Source organism: Lepidochelys kempii, chromosome 8, assembly GCF_965140285.1.
Source record: "Lepidochelys kempii isolate rLepKem1 chromosome 8, rLepKem1.hap1, whole genome shotgun sequence".
NCBI lineage: Eukaryota > Metazoa > Chordata > Testudines > Cheloniidae > Lepidochelys > Lepidochelys kempii.
The window spans coordinates 89,574,093-89,591,215 of record NC_136387.1 but is presented as its reverse complement, the minus strand read 5'-3'; the positions used below and the strand labels follow the sequence as shown (position 1 = coordinate 89,591,215).

The following is a 17,123-nucleotide window of genomic DNA, read 5'->3' as shown; positions in this document are numbered from 1 at the left end:
CTCCTGGGTTAGACTGGCAGAGACCCTGGGTTTTTTTTCGCCTTCCTCTGCATCATGGGGCACGGGTCACTTGTAGGTTACACTAGTGTAAATGGTGGATTCTCTGTAACTTGAAGTCTTTCAACCGCAATTTGAGGATTTCAGTAACTCAGCCAGAGATTTGGGGTCTGACAGGAGTGGGTGAGGTTCTGTGGCCTGCAATATGCAGGAGGTCATACTAGATGATCATGATGGTCCCTTCTGATCTTAAAGTTTGAGTCTGAGTATAATTGTAATTTAATTTATAAGCTTGTGTTCTCAGTCTATACATGTTGTTCTGATACAGTCTACCATTCCGGTATTTCCATGGTTTGATGACAATTTTATTACCCATAAAATGCCATAAATGGGCATAGCTCCTTGTACCCCAGAACTCATAATCTAAGGCCTTGGCCATGTAATCAGATCTTTGTGGGAGGAGCCCTCTACAGCCCACTGAAGTCAAGAGAACTCAGCGTAGGCCTAGGGTCTGCCCCCATTAAACGGTTTGCAGGATCAGGGCCTGAATTTAGACAGAGAGTAAAATTTTCTAACACGCCTAACTGACTTTGGAGCCTAAGCCCCATTTTCAAGCGTGAGTTGTCCATGCAACTTAGGCACTTTTGAAAATGTTTCCAATAGTACAATGGATAAGGGTGACATGAATGTGGGTTAGGTAGAGCTGGCCAGGAATTTTCCAGTGAAACATTTGTTGGAAAATGCCAATTCATATAAACCAACAGTTTGATTTCAACAATCTTCTGCCCAACACAGGCAGCTTTCTACTAGAAACCTGCCTAGTTTCCTCCCAGCTCACCTGGTAGGTTGCTGGTGAGCTTGGACTGCCAGAGTCTGCAGCTTCTGGGAGCTGCAGACTGTTTTAGGGCTAGGGCTTCCAGCTTCCTGCTATACATCTAAGAGCCTGGGAGTCCTAGCACAAGCCATCAAATAATAATTCAAATAGAGGCACATCTTACTACTACTGCAAAGGGCTACATAATATGCAGGTCATCATGGAGCTCAAGTCCCATGCAGCACCGGTACATCTCTGATATGGGTGCATATAAAATATATATACTATTCAAGCATTCAGATAGGGTCTCGAGAAATGGAACTCATGTGCATGAGTGGAACTAATATGTCCAGATGGGAGGTTTTAATTTTATTTTTAAATAAAAAGATAAAATAGTATTTTTCTAGTGTTCCAGGGGCATCCAACTGTTTGTATAACAATGAAGTTATCTACAGTGCTAAATTATAACTGAAGAAGAAAACTAAGTCATGCTTTTTTATATTTTTTTTAAAAGGGTGTAAAAAAATGGTTGCTTCAGTAATGACCGCTGCTAGAGACTAAAGTGTTTTTGAAATAGTCTGAAAGAGAATGTAAACCCAGTCTTGGATTCTAATTCTGTAAGGTATCAAGAACTGGCAGCCAGTGTCTCAGCAGATTGGACCTTTAACATGTAAATGATGCAGTGCAGATACCAAAGAGATGAATGTAGTATTAGAGTAAAAAGGTTAGATTACGTAGATTATGAATGCTAGAAAGGATTCTGCTAGCTTTCCAAAATTTATGAGTCTTAACTACGCTACATTCTTGCAGTCTAACTACACTAAACATCAAAATAACACAATGGGAATTGAAGGAATACAATTCCTCACTATCGAATATGTACTAGCTACTATGCTATAGATTCTAAGTACCTTAAACATTTAACAAGAGGAAAGCTATCTTTGTGACTCTCCTCTTATATTTATTAAACTAATTATTTTCACTAAGGGGAATTCTCTTCCTTGGAGGATGGCACAGATATTACATGTTTAAAACCACTAGACCAGGGGTGGCCAACCTGAGCCTGAGAAGGAGCCAGAATTTACCAATGTACATTGCCAAAGAGCCACAGTCATACGTCAGCAGCCTCCCCATCAGCTCCCTGCCCCTAGTGCCTCCCACCCGCTGGCAGCCCCACTGATCAGCACCTCCCTCTCCCTCCCCATGCCTCCTGCCCACCATAATCAGCTGTTTCACAGCATGCAGGAGGCTCTTGGGGGAAAGGGGGAGGAGCAAGGGCATGGCAGAATCTGGGGAAGGGGCAGGAGCCTGGGGAGAAGGGGTGGAGTGGGGCCAGGGCCCGTGGCAGAGCCAGGGGTTGAGCAGTGAGCCGCCCCCCCCGCCCCCCGACACATTGGAAAGTTGGCACCTGTAGCTCCAGCCCCGGGAGTTGGTGCCTATGCAAGGAGTCACATATTAACTTCTGAAGAGCCGCATGAGGCTCCAGAGCCACACGTTGGCCACCCTGGCACTAGATTATAATAACTGCATGATGCATGGGGGTGGGTTGCCAGATTAAGAGCATAATCCGGCAAACCTTTACTCATGTGGGTAAGTCCTATTGAGTTCAGTGTGACTTCTTGCTTGAGCTGGGACTTCTCATTGAATAAGCATTTCCAGGGATGAGTTCCAAGTACAGCCACTAAGCACTTCAGAATCTCAAAATTTGAGTCACAGGTATCCAAGGGCAGAATTGCTGTAGGGATTCTACCTTTTGACGCTGTCATCTGCCTTCTACGTTCTTTGCTCTCCTGGGCCTTGACTCTTAATGCTGTAGACACTAATTCCTTTAGTGGTTTGGGCAACCCCTTGGGGTGCAGCAGTTTGCCATAAAAAGGGCTGCTTTAATGACCACTAATTTGCTTATTCCCTTTTGCTCATATGTCCTCAAATCAAAAAATGCTGTGATACAAGAAAGCCAAGGAAAGAGACTCATTAGGCCTCATTGACTGAAACTGAAATGGGCTTAGAGCTGGAGCCACTTCAGATGCTGAATGAAAAATCTGAATGTACTTTAATGAGCTTCATTCAATGAAGTACGTTCAGATTGATAGAAATATGTGCTATCTGTTGGAATAACCAGAGAGGGCCATATCAGTGAAAACTGAGGATATAGATTCTTTGTCTAGACAATATTCCACAAAACACAGGCATATTAAACATCAGTGTAAATCCAGCCTCATTTGGGACCTGATCCAGTGCCCACTGAAGTCAGTGGAAAGGTTTTTGCTTTGGATGAGGCTTTCAGGACCTGATTCTTCTCCCATCGAAGGGAGTTTTTCTATTGGCTTCAATGGGAGCAGGATCAGGCCCTTAATGCATAGAACAACATTTGGTGACTAGCCCAATATGTGTTGAAATATGTGAATATTTCAACAGTGCCCCCAAAAGTTCACTAACTTGGTTTCACGATGGTAAAACAGAATAATGAATAAAATATACTTTTCAAAGGAATTGAATGTAGTAATCAAAGCAACAACTAGTTCATGATTTAGGATGCAAAATTATTTTCCTTAAATTACACACCTTTTGTTCAACAGTCTTTTTTAAATATAAAATTTAGTTGCAAACTTCAACCATAAATTTTTGTAGCTAGGGTGAAGTTGGCTTTGTTCTGCTTCTCAGTTCCTTATTGCATGTGTAGTATTGTTCTGAACTACATTGATGAAAGAAACAAAAACATACCTTAAACAGCGTTTAGAGCCAATTTAATTAACTAATTGAGAATACAAATGAGTTACACTTTCAGGAAAACTTTCTTATACATTACAGAATAGACTAATAAAAGGGAATGAATATCCTATGTAAATACTATATTGATACAGGCAATTTTTTATATATTTAATGGGGATAGAGTCCAGTGAAATATTCAGATACGAAATTAGCAAGCCTTATTTAGAGTTGCCATAGACTTTAATCAGTTCTCCTCAGGCGTAGCTCACAGCCCTCACCTCTATAAACCAGACAGAGCGACCTGTTTGTCAGACATTAGGATATTTGGTTAGCCATGCAGCTGTTATACTATGATGAGAGATACTTACATGCATTGTTCATGATCAGTGTTACTAGTTAAGTATATGGGAAATATCCTATTTTAAGGCAATATGGAAGGAAATTACATAGCATCATTAACTAAGTTTTTCCAAACGCTGGCTTTTAGCTAAAGACAAGTCAAAGGGGAATGTTATTAGCAGTAGCCAATTACTTCATTTTATCATTCATTTATTGTGTGATGTTGATTAACTAACGTCAAGTTATGCATAATCATTGTATGTTAAATAAAGTTAAATTGTAGGATTATAGAACTATTAGATTAATTAGTAGTTAGAAGGGATAAGTATGTATTAGGTATCTAGGTACGAAGGGCTAAAATGCAAGGCTTACATGCTGAGGCCTGTAAGATTTTAACTTAACCATACTAGGCCATAGGCATAAGAAATGCTTGACATAAGTAAGTGACCAAAGAATGACCCTATGCTGCAAAATTACGGGAACAAATGTACCAATGGGTGATATTGGGAAAAATTAGCTGTAAGATAAATTTTAGATCCCAAAATGCCCTAGAGGCACATTTTTTCTAACACAGGCCCTAACCACAGAGTGCACTATGTGTGTTGATGGTAATGAGAATAAAGGGACTACAAACAACCTATTAAACAGGGGGTATACAATATTCTTGGGGAACACAATACAAATGAGGAAAAAGAGGATGGACACCTTCATGTGCATGTGCAGAGTGTTAGGTGTAGTCAGAAACACAAGATAAAAAGAGGGCAACCAGAGTGCGTAAAATGAGTTCCTTATGGGAAAACTCCAGCAGGAACCATCCCTCTACTGATGATCAGTTGGCAAGGCATCCATCAGACTCTAAGAATATCGTTAAGGATGTGAGCATGACTATATTTGTAACTTGAGCATAGGTCTTTATATGCATAGGTAATCATAACTTTAATTGTGACTTTAATAAAACTTGTAAAACAGACTAGACCTTGTACTTGTGCATATATGTGTGGTCACTATCCTTGGCTTTATGTGATGCTAGAGGCTCTAAATCTGAAGCAAGTAGAAGAAATGAAGTTCACTCTGTAGAATTTGAAATTGTAGCCAGCAGAGCTGAATCCATGGTGGTATAATACATTACTAAATCACTTTAAATAAAATAAAAGCTACATAGCTGAAGATGTTTACATATTTGAGAAAGATGAGTTAAAAAGTTGGGGCAAAAGTTTAGTGAAATAAGAAAAAAAGATTTGGGGTTGCATTTAATTGTTTTACTCTGTAAAAAGATTTTTTTTTTTAAAAGAACTGGAGCTGGCAGCCTATAAAATAGCACATCTATCACTCTTATGTGTCCAACAATTCAAAACACACCACTACTTTTCCACCTATGTACATCTCTGAAAGGAGTCAGTTACAGTTCATGTACTCGCTTCAGGAACATCTGGTCTGTGGAAGCCTTTATGCAATGTGATATGTTAGCACTGTTCACAGTGGAATAACTTTTGAGCTGATACATATTTTCTATAGATAAAATTTACTTTGTAAAGGAATTGTTTAAGATATCAAACTAACTTTCAAGTTATACTTGTACCTTCGTTAAATTGAGTCATACTTTTCTTAGCACTGCACAGCTTAATTATATCAGTGAAGAATTGAGAGCACACCACTTAGTTCTATTGCCTAAAGCTTCAAGTGGAGATTCGGCCTCATTGTCCGAGGCACTGTGTAAACACATAACACAAAAACCAGAGGTCACCCGATTTAAAACAAACCTAAGGAAGTACTTATTCACACAATGCACAGTCAGTGTGTGGAACTCATTGCTAGGGGATGTTGAGAAGGCTAAAACTATAACTGAGCTAAAGAAAGAATTAGATAAGTTCATGATGGATAAGTTCATCAACGGCTATTAGCCAAGATGGTCAGGGATGCAACCCCATGCTTTGGGTATACCTAAGAGTATGTCTACACCGCAATTAGAAATCTATGGCTGGCCCGTGCCAGCTGACTCAGGCTTGTGGGGTTCAGGCTACAGGACTACTTAATTGCAGTGTATATGTTCAGGTTTGGGTGGGAGCTTGGTCTCTAGGACCCTGAGAGGTGGGATGGACCCAGAGCTTGGTCTGCTGCACAAGCCCAAGTCTGTAGCCCAAGTCTACACTGAAATAAAACAGCCCCATATCCTGAGCCGCACGAGCCTGAGTTGGCTGGCCTGGGCCAGCCACGGGTGTCTAACTGCAGTGTAGACATACCTTACGTCTCTGACTGCCAGAGGCTGGGACTGGATGACAGGGGATGGATTACTTGGTAACTGCTCTGTTCCGTTCATTCCCTTTGAAGCTTCTAGCACCGGCCACTGTCGGAAGACAGGATACTGGGCTAGATGGACATTGGTCTGACCCAGTATAGCCGTTCTCATGCAACACATAAGTCTCTACTCTAACGAGCTTGCAGTTGATAAGACAAAGAATTGGAGGCACATAAAGGTGAATTGACTTGCCCAAGCAGTCAATAGCAGGTCAGCAGGTCAGCGACAGAGCAGGGAATAGCGGCCATTTATTATGACTCTCAGTCCAATGTCCTAGAGACTGGAGATGCTGCCTCCCTAGGTTGCTACCAACTCCCATACTATTTATGGCACCTTATGGCGTTTGTGTTCAGACATGAATATACCGTCTATCTCAAATTTTTAATATCACTAGCTCTTGTTCAATAAATCCTGACACTTTTAATGAGCTTCCCTAGCATGCTGTGTTTCTCTTGTGCTATGGTTTTTGGAAATTCTGCATGATGTAGATAATTATACTTAAGTCTTATATGGTACTCTTGATCTTACATAGACCTCAAGGAAGGACAAATATCCTTCTGCTTTTCCCTTGGAACTATGATACCAATGACCAGTTATGGCTGCTCCTTCTGCACTCCATCTTATAGGGGATCTCTGGGAAAAAAAATTATGTGGCCCTAGACTGCAGCACTATCTCTTCATTAAGCTGTCCACGGGGCATGATGCATATCCCTGTGTTCAGGCCTCACCAAACATGGGGTCACCATCACCCTGGTCAAATCCCACCCTGTGAAGGGGCCTTTGCAGAAAAGTAGTGGAACTAAAGGTGGCATCATCAGTGACTGCAAGCTCTTTGGGGAAGGGACTGTCTTTTTGTTCTGTGTTTGTACAGTGCCTAGCACAATGGGATCCTGTTCCACGACTAGGGTTCCTAGGCTCTATGGTAATAAAAGAAATCCATAATAATAATTAATAAAAGGGGAGGATCCATGCATGAAAGATGGATCCCTCTGTGGATTCCCACCCTCATTTACAAAATGTGAAGGAAAGAACTCATAGAAGAATCATGGATTAAGCTTTGTCTAATATAAGTGCAACGTGCCTGTAAAATACTGGAAATGTAAATTTTGGGCCAGAAAAACATGTGCTTCAGATTTCAATGGAACCTGATAACAAACTTGAATATAAGGAAACTCCGTTTCTAATGAAGTATAATGCAAATATCAAATTGTTTCAGTGCAAAGTGAAGTGTAAGTTACAATTCCAGCTACAGTGAACCTCTTCTTGCAATGAAACAGTTTAATGAAAAATGACTTCAAAGTAAGGTTCCCACTGCACTTTATAACAGGAAAGGCTGTGTATTGGAGTGTCCAGTAGAGATTCTCAGTATTTACTTGTCCAGGATGAGTTAAGATTTAGGGTCTGGCTCCACCTTTACTGATTTTCTGGTGCTACGACTGGACAAAGATAACAGAAAACAGAGCAGTAAGTGAACTAGGGAACAGTTTGCTTAAACAAGGCAAATGTCCCGCCCCTTAGAGTGGGGCAGCTAGTACTATGGCTATTCCACTCCAACTTGGGCTAGGCTTTACTCAAGGACTAACAGGACCAAGAACTCTTTCAGAAAACACTGCAAAAATTGAATAGTCGCACTTTGAGCAGGGACACTAGTTTGGTATTTTTGAATAAAGAAAACAGAAATAAATTCACTTTGACTGATTGTACAGAATTTCACAGCTTGCATAAGGGCAGTGTAGGAATCATTCGGGATTTACTGGCTGCCTAATGTGAAGTGTGTCTCTCAGCACTGTAAGGATCCAGTCAAGATTAATTGAAAAAATAACATGAGTTTTGCTTTACTGGATATTCAGATTGGTTTCTTGTCATCATATTTCTCACATGAAGCATATTGGCAAGATTTGCTCTCTGCATTTTACTTCATACAGTATTTTAACACAATATAATGAAGGGGAAGAACTTATACAAACCTACTGCAGAATTAGTCTTGATTTTTATTCCAAATTACATCTTTGGAGATGGTGTCCTTTATTTTGTCACTTTCAAACTTGTGGGTTCTCCTTGCATAGGTGCATCTGTGGCCTAGAATCTTCTCTACCCAGCAATATAGAATTTGAGGAGTTATATAATCAATAGTACAATGACAAGTTATGATTGTACCAGCTGCCCCCTCTCCTGGAGTGTTAAGCATAAAGTTGAAAGCCAAGTGTCTTTAATACCTCAAATTGTGGAAATTGCAATAGAATTTCTTCTTGGCATTACTGCTTTCATGACTACTGCTTTACAGGAAAACACAATTTGATTTGCTATGTCCAAATGGTGATGAAACAACAAGTAGGGCAGGATGTGGGGAGGACACACATGTATAGCAATAAGATTCGGGGGTGGAGGGATAGCTCAGTGGTTTGAGCACTGGCCTGCTAAACTCAGGGTTGTGAGTTCAATCCTTGAGGGGGCCATTTAGGGATCTGGGGCAAAAATAGGGGATTGGTCCTGCTTTGGGGGGGGGAGGGATAGCTCAGTGGTTTGAGCATTGGCCTGCTAAACCCAGGGTTGTGAGTTCAATCCTTGAGGGGGCCATTTAGGGATCTGGGGCAAAAATTGGGGATTGGTCCTGCTTTGAGCAGGGGGTTGGGCTAGATGACCTCCTGAGGTCCCTTCCAACCCTGATATTCTATGATTGCTTTGCTGGGCTGTGCAAGCTTCATGGTGGATAAACTTTTTTTTTTTTTATATTCCGTATGTCAGATTTGACACTCCTAGATCACTACAAATGGAAATGACTAAAATGTGAACTACCTAGGGTGCTTAAAATATAAATGCAGAGCAACATGGGACTATGGTATTGTTCAAGGACATTCTTCTGCATTATACAGTGAGAAATCCACCTATACAAATGTCTAAAAATCAATTGGACTGAGCAAACAGAAGATAGGCTAGTAATTCATGATAAAAACCAAACATTTCAACTTGATGCCACCCATTCTAACCTAGTATGGGCTGGCGATCTCTGCATCTAGATACTCACATAGGCTTCAGCACTGTAGTTAGTATCTGAGCACATCACAATCGTTAATGGATTACATTCAGACAACACCCCTGTGAAGTAGGGAAATGTACCCATTTTTTACAGATGGGGAGGAGAGATGAAGTGATTTGCCCAGGATCACACCAGAAGTCTGTATCTGAACCAAGAACTGAACACAGGTCTTCTGAGTCCCAGGGCTTCTACACACCGGCACTTATGTTGGTATAACTTGTTTCGCTCAGGGATGTAAAAAAGCCACCCCCAGTCACGTAAATTACATCGACCTAAGTGCCGGTGTGTACAGCACTATGTCAGCGGGAGAGCTTCTCCCATTGACATAGCTACCACCACTTGCAGAAGTGGATGTAGTTTGCCGATGGGAGAGCTCTCTGCTGTTGGCAGAGCGCGTCTGCACTAGCAGGGCTACAGCGGCACAGCTGCAGTGATTTGGGTGTAGTCCAGCCCCAGTCCAGCATGCCAACACTATGCCATCCTTCCGATCCTGTTTGGCAGTCTCAGCACAGGGGCTCCTGCACTATGGTAACCCTAGACCTGGGCTAAAGCACATATTCAGGATAGTGGCATAGTCAACATTCAGAGAATAAACTCAGGGATTTGGGATTTCATGATCCAGGGCTATCAAATAAGCACCTTTCACAAACAAAGCAAACGCTCCTAAAATTTATTTGGGAGTGGAGAGGAGAGGAACGGGGAGAGAGCCAGCATTTTAAAAAATCATTTTTGTCTCTGAAAACATCTGCTTTCTCTGAAAACATCTGCTCAATGTGCAGCGGCAGTCAAAAAAGCTAACAGAATGTTGGGAATCATTAAGTAAGGGATAGATAATAAGACAGAAAATATCATATTGCCTCTATATAAATCCATAGTAAACCCACATCTTGAATACTGCGTGCAGATGTGGTCGCCCCATCTCAAAAATGATAGATTGGAATTGGAAAAGTTTCAGAAAAGGACAACAAAAATGATTACGGGTATGGAACGACTGCCATTTGAGAAGAGATTAATAAGACTGGGACTTTTCAGCTTCGAAAAGAGATGCCTAAGAGGGGATATGATAGAAGTCTATAAAATCATGACTGGTGTGGAGAAAGTAAATAAGGAAGTGTTATTTACTCCTTCTCAGAACACAAGAATTATGGGCCACCAAATTAAATGAATAGGCAGCAGGTTTAAAACAAACAAAAGGAAGTATTTTTTCCACACAACACACAGTCAACCTACGAAACTCCTTGCCAGAGGATGTTGTGAAGGCCAAGACTATAACAGGATTCAAAAAAGAACTAGATAAGTTCATGGAGGATAGGTCAATCAATGGCTATTAGCCAGGATGGGCAGTGATGATGTTCCTAGCCTGTGTTTGCCAGAAGCTGGGAATGGGCAACAGGGGATGAATCACTTGATGATTACCTGCTGTGTTCATTCCCTCTGGGGCACCTGGCCTTGGCCACTGTCAGAAGACAGAATATTGGGCGAGATGGACTTTTGGTCTGACCCAGTGTGGCCATTCTTCTGTTTCTACCACTATCAGTTTAGTCTAAGCCCTACGGCGAGAAAGGTGGCATTGACAGAATTGTCCGGTGTAATTTGTTTGAGGGGGTTTGGTCCAAGTGTCTCAGCAGTACCAGTGACAGCAGTTTGTCTGCGGTTTTACAGTCCATGGTATGGTTAGGTTAGGTGAATTATGGCTCCAAATCAGAGAGACTTTCTCGATTTTTTTTTTCTTTTTAAACTCCTTGACGCCTAAGAGAAAACTGGGTTCAGAATAAAGAGCGGAGAAGACATGAGTAGATAAGACATAGGGTGTGGGGTGCGTATGTAGATAATATAGGGTGTCCGTGTGTAGATAACATAATATATGGGGGGGGGCGGGGTTACACACAGGTGAGACAGAATTTTCAAACAGAGGCAGTGAGGCCTCTGGCCTAAGACTGAAATCACCCCCGTCAAACCCTTTAAAAAGGGGGTGGGCGCTTAAGAGGCTTTGTTAGCCTCAGCCTGAGCCAGGCCGCCATTGGGCCTTTTCACCCTCCCCGGAGCGGCCCACCCCCTCCCCTCCCCTGCCCGGCCGGGCGGGGGCCGCTGCCACGCGTGCCCCGCCCCTCTCTGTCGGAGCGGCGCAGCCCAGGCCGCGAGAGGCAGGGCGCGGCCCGCGCCAGACGCCCCCTGGAGCTGGATTGCGCCCGAGCCGGGGCTCCAGACAGGAGCTGGCTCCCGGCCAGGGGAGCCGAGCCTGCGAGGACCCAGCGCTGGGCTGTGGCGGCCGCCGGGGAGCGCTGTGCCAAGGCCGCGCCGGTGGAGTCCCTGTGCCCAGCCGGGGGAGCGGAGCCGAGCCGGCGGCCCACGCCCAGCACACAGCGCCCCGCTGGGGCCCCGCTCCCCCCACCCCCACCCCCCCACCCCGGGGAAGGCGAGGGCGCGCGCGCGGTTTCCCGCCCCTGCCCGCGGAGCCTCCCCGCCGCCGACTCGCCCATGAGCCTGCTCGGGAGCTACCGCAAAAAGCCCAGCAATGACGGGTACGAATCTTTGCAGCTGGTGGAGAGCAACGGTGACTTCAGCGGGGGCAGCAAAGAGAGAGCCGGCGGCGGCAGCAAGCAAGGGGTGATCCCGGCCGTGCTGGCCGCAGCCCGGAGCCCGGCCCGACAGCAGCCGCAGCCGCAGCATCTGGACGGCGGCAGCAGCACCATGGACAGCTCAGGTAAGGGGCCTCTCTTCTCCCGCGTCCCGCCCCCAGGGCTGACCGGGGACGGGGACCGAGGTACAGGCCCACCTTCCTGCTCCCCGCTGGGGCTGACTGAGCTGGCCCAGCCAGGCGCTGGCAGGGACGGGGGTCCGGCTGCACTGGATGTGATCCTCACCGGTGTCTAGGGAGAGGACACCTGAGATGGCAGGGTCTTGCAAATTTAAAGAGCTCTTCATTACTAGCCAATGAATCAACACAGCCCAGGTGCCGCGGCTCTGCCCTGCTAATGGACGAGGGGGGCTGATGTATTGTTCCTGGGGAGGTGGGGTTGCTGACACTTCTTATGGCAGGACGTTTTTGAAAATGTACCTTCATCAGAATGCAGTCTGTGCATTTCCCAGGCATGGTAAATCTTTCGAAATGAGCATGTTTAGGAGAGCAGAAGGGAGTTCATTATCTAAATGAGAAATGCATTGTGCTGTTGTGCAGCTAGATATACTGAATAGGAAATAACTATCCTGAAGATGCTCATGCAGTGTTGTAAGCATCGATTAACTAAACAATGGTGGAGTTACCTTTATAAGGCACCATGTTCATGAGCCTGTATGGTAAGTGACAACAGAAGTCCTTTGTCCGGCCTAAGAGCTTTCATAAGAGCAGTAACAACCTAGGTGCTTTGGGTGGTGGTCAGGTCATTCATAGATTCAATGCAATTTCACGAGAGCTGGAAATCAGAAACACTTCTTGGTAGTGTAAAATTAAAAGCAAATGACTATGATTGCAACTGATTTCTTTGTCATTTCCCCCAAAGAGAAGAAAAGCTGTTGTGAAACCATTGTGAATGGGAATAAATAAAAGGGGGAGAAATCCTGAATATAGTGTATTGATTTCTTTTGAAGTCATTTGGGAATCATTTTGTTCTAAAAACAACTCATAGAATTAAATCAGATAAATTTTGATGCATGCTGTACGAATAGTTTATGTGTGTGTGTGTGTGAAATCTCGCAGTGGAGGGACCAGATGGCCCATGTGATTGGTAATAGGATATAGAGCCCTTCACCTCTAGGTCACATATTCAAATTTGCCTCAGTCACTAGTGATTTGAACATAGTTATCTGATGGCCTTTCAGTGTTTGCAAAATGAATTGGTTTCAGTCCAGTTCCTAGTGGGCCATGTGGTCACATCACAATTACTACCCAGGTTTCAGAGTAACAGACGTGTTAGTCTGTATTCGCAAAAAGAAAAGGAGGACTTGTGGCACCTTAGAGACTAACCAATTTATTTGAGCATGAGCTTTCGTGAGCTACAGCTCACTTTTAGTCTCTAAGGTGCCACAAGTACTCCTTTTCTTTTTGCGAATTACTACCCAGAGTCTTTTCAGAGAACTTTAGAGTGGAAACGTATATTGAGTAGTCATAGAAGTACCCTTTTGAGCTCTAGGGGTCCAATTTGATGTCTACGCACTCTTAGAGGATGATATAGGGAAGTTTGCACTGCCACAGTCTCCTTGAATACTTTATTCCGTGGATGGGAAGTTCAGTCCCAAGGCACACCTGTCAAACTAAGTCTGACACTACAAGTAACAAAAATAATTTGTTAAAATTTCTTCCTTGCGGAAAAGAATTCATGGCATAAGAAGTACCATACAGACATAAGAAGTACCATACAGAGAAATAGTTACATTTGTGAACATATGGGGAAAGTTCAGGTTATGTAGGGTTTTTGCAAATGAATCATGTCTTTCTAGTTTATAACCAACTGCCTCTCGCTCTGAGAGAACTTAGAAATCTACTTTAAGTTAAGAGCATGATGTCGGTGCTAGACTTGCTTGCTAGACTCAGTATGTCAGCTGATGCTTATTCACAGTAGGTTGCTACGTTCTAGCTGTCTAGGTTCTCATATAGGCACCCATCGAGACACTTGGAGGCTATGGTCTACTTAATATATATTTCAGAGTAACAGCCGTGTTAGTCTGTATTCGCAAAAAGAAAAGGAGTACTTGTGGCACCTTAGAGACTAACCAATTTATTTGAGCATGAGCTTTCGTGAGTTACAGCTCACTTCATCATGCTCAAATAAATTGGTTAGTCTCTAAGGTGCCACAAGTACTCCTTTTCTTTTTTTAATATATATTGTATTGGTCTTGGAGTTGATTAGAATAATGGAAATAGAGGAACTAAGTGTGGCAGATGATGATATTTATATCTAGCCAGGTCTGGCAAATAGTGTATAGTAAGGTTTCAGAACAGCAGCCGTGTTAGTCTATATTCGCAAAAAGAAAAGGAGTACTTGTGGCACCTTAGAGACTAACAAGTTTATTTGAGCATAAGCTTTCATGAGCTACAGCTCACTTCATTGGATGCATCGGAGCTGTAGCTTACGAAAGCTTATGCTCAAATAAACTTGTTAGTTTCTAAGGTGCCACAAGTACTCCTTTTCGTTTTAGTGTATAGTAAATGTCAGATGGTGACCTTTGCTTAATGTTAGCTTGTATGTTACTTGAGTGTTCTTGCAATTGCTCTATTTGTTCAATTTTCACCACTTCCTCTCTCAGTAAAAACAAGTGTTCATGGTGGTTACATAGTATTTTTCTATATAAAGGTATTCATACAATTTTCAGCCATATCAAAAGTTCTACTGGTAAATATCAGGAATCCCTGTGTGGTTAACTGTATAACTCCTATTTTGAACTTCTAGAGTGTGCATGCTCAAAATACATTGAATGATGAAGGGCTATTTCCAGGACTTCTCCAACACTTTGGCATTACACTTGTGTTGTATTCTATTTTAATGGTTGAGAAATCTGATTAGCCTTTTGCACTTCCTTCCGCTCAGTCAGCAGTTCTCTCTGGGAGTATCTTTTGCTGTTGTTACTTTGCCCAGCCCTCTTGGGCAGGTCTGTTTGCCCACCTCTCCCCATGCTCTACACCACAAAGGGGTCTTGGGGGAAAAACTGCAGAGAGGAACCAGCCAGACACTCCATCTTTTGGACATTCAGAGGACTTTTTACAGGTTTCACTGGACTTTCTCTGCCCTGTGCTGATTGATTTGTTGAGTGCTCCAACCCTCTTCCTCTCCTACAGTCTCTTCACCACAGCTTTATTCCACACCTGCCTCTCTTGTCCTCTTCTCATCTGTCCTGTTCCCCTCTCATTCTTCCTTCCTCCCCCTTTAGATGATCCCCACTGACCTAAACCCCCATCCCTCCCAACAAATCATAGAACATGCAGTTTGGTGCCATCACATTGTTCACTCTGCTAGTGTGTTATGCCTCTTCCCCCACCTTGTGTCTGTCTTGTCTAGTTAGATTGTAAGCGCTTCAGGGCAAGGGTCATCTACTACTCTGTACAGCACCTAGCACATTAGGACCCCATTCTTGGTTGGCCCATGAGCACTGCTGTAATTAGCATGATTAATAATATCCATTTGATGCAAGCAACAGTGTATCCAGACAGTGCAACAAGAATATTCTGTTTATATGCTATTGAAATTGGCTCATGAGATTCTTGATAGTGATTTGTATCTGCTAAAAATGAGACCATTTTTGGATTAATGGAGTATTCTCAACAAGATCAGGAATACTGGATCAACTGTGATATTCTACTTAAAACTTGATGTCCATTTCTTCCACCTGGTCTTCCCAATTAAACTTTTTATGCTGACAAATAAGAGATTTTATCAGTTGTAGTCTACAGTAAATACATACATATATAATTTAGCTAATCGGCAGAATAAAACAAGTTTTAAGAGCTGAAAGGACTTCACAGGTGTGCATGTGGTTCCCATCGACTTCCACTGGGGAGTTGCTCATGAATGTAAGGACATAATTTGTTTTTAAAGCTGTACAAATTTGGATGGGTAGGTGGGTGAAATTAGATAGTCCTACAAGACAAAAACAGTAAACCTAACCTAGTAAAACTGGTTAATCATAGAATATCAGGGTTGGAAGGGACCTCAGGAGGTCATCTAGTCCAACCCCCTGCTCAAAGCAGGATCAATCCCCAATTTTTGCCCCAGATCCCTAAATGGCCCCCTCAAGGATTGAACTTACAACCCTGGGTTTAGCAGGCCAATGCTCAAACCACTGAGCTATCCTATCAAAGGGAGCACACAGCAAAAGTGTCAAGATAATCTCTTTTCTTGGTAATTTGTATAAAACTACCAGTTGTGATGTGGTGCAGTGTCACAAGATGGTTAGTGTCAGAACAAGCCAGTGTAGCCGATCCCAAACACCTAAATGCTGCAAGAAGTGATGTTGATTCAGTGGGTAGTACTTTTCTCTCTAAACCAATGCCTTATCATGGTGTTAAGGAAAATTGTGCTGTGCTTTTTTTTTTGGATGAGAGAAAGTGATTCCTGATTTTTTTTTTTTTTTTTTTAATATGGATTACATATTGTATATTCAGAACACACAATATATAATCCATGATGGAGTCTTCTGGCCAAATTATAACTCATTTACTTTCTACCCACATGATTTTCCCCTGGCTTTTCAACAGGATACAATATTCTTCACTTCCCATCTTAAATTATGTTTAGTGTTTGTTGGTGTTGGTATGCTGTTCTGGAACAGTTGCCATATTTCCGTCACTGAGTTGGCTGTATTTGGGTGGTAAGCAAAGTGATCCCTCGGTGTAGCTTTAAGTTGTCTGGCATCTTTGGACTGTTCAGAATACAAGATGCCAAGAATGCAATGACTTGGCATGTTTGGTTGAGGCAGTTGTTACTGCACCTCTGTCCCGCATGTCTTTGGGTGTACTGAAAGACTGGGGACCTGATACTTCACTGCATCACGTCACTTCTGCACTAGTGGAACTCCACCAAAGAACCATTTGGTAAAACTGGAGTAACAGCTGGGAATTTGGCCCTTCACCTCTTTGCTGTATCAGTACATTTGAAAGAAGTTTCCAGAGTCAAATAGCAAGCCCTCCTATTAAGCCAGACTTACACCAGTGGCTGAGGAGAAATCGTTGCTGCTCTCCTGCAGGTGTTCCAATGGGGAAAGGCAGCTTTAAAATCTGTCTGGAGCTCCATAGGAATCTCATTGATGGAGGCTCAATGAGCACATTTTCTAGTTGACCTACTCTGGATCCCTCTTAGGCAAGCTATACCCACTTAGGGGCTGTACTCGCTGGGCCTGGGCACTCAGGAGAGCAGGTGTTAGCAGTAGCCTGTACCACCTGCACTCCTGGTGCACTAGGGTGCTGGAGTCTGGGCTCCTCTAGCCGTGAAGTGAAC

At 43.1% G+C, this 17,123-nt stretch overlaps 1 protein-coding gene across 2 annotated transcripts in view; it reads left to right on the top strand.

Moving 5' to 3' along the window:
* DNAJC6 (DnaJ heat shock protein family (Hsp40) member C6) overlaps nucleotides 1-17,123 on the top strand; it is a 90,679-nt gene that overhangs the window by 10,960 nt on the left and 62,596 nt on the right. Inside the window, exon 2 of one of the 2 annotated variants that reach the window (XM_073357431.2) lies at nucleotides 11,734-11,899. In XM_073357431.2, the coding sequence (XP_073213532.1) occupies nucleotides 11,887-11,899 (13 nt within the window). In that variant the 5' untranslated portion in view covers nucleotides 11,734-11,886. Of the gene's footprint in view, nucleotides 1-11,296; nucleotides 11,900-17,123 lie in introns of those variants that run through there. The other variant, XM_073357429.2, reaches the window with a different exon arrangement.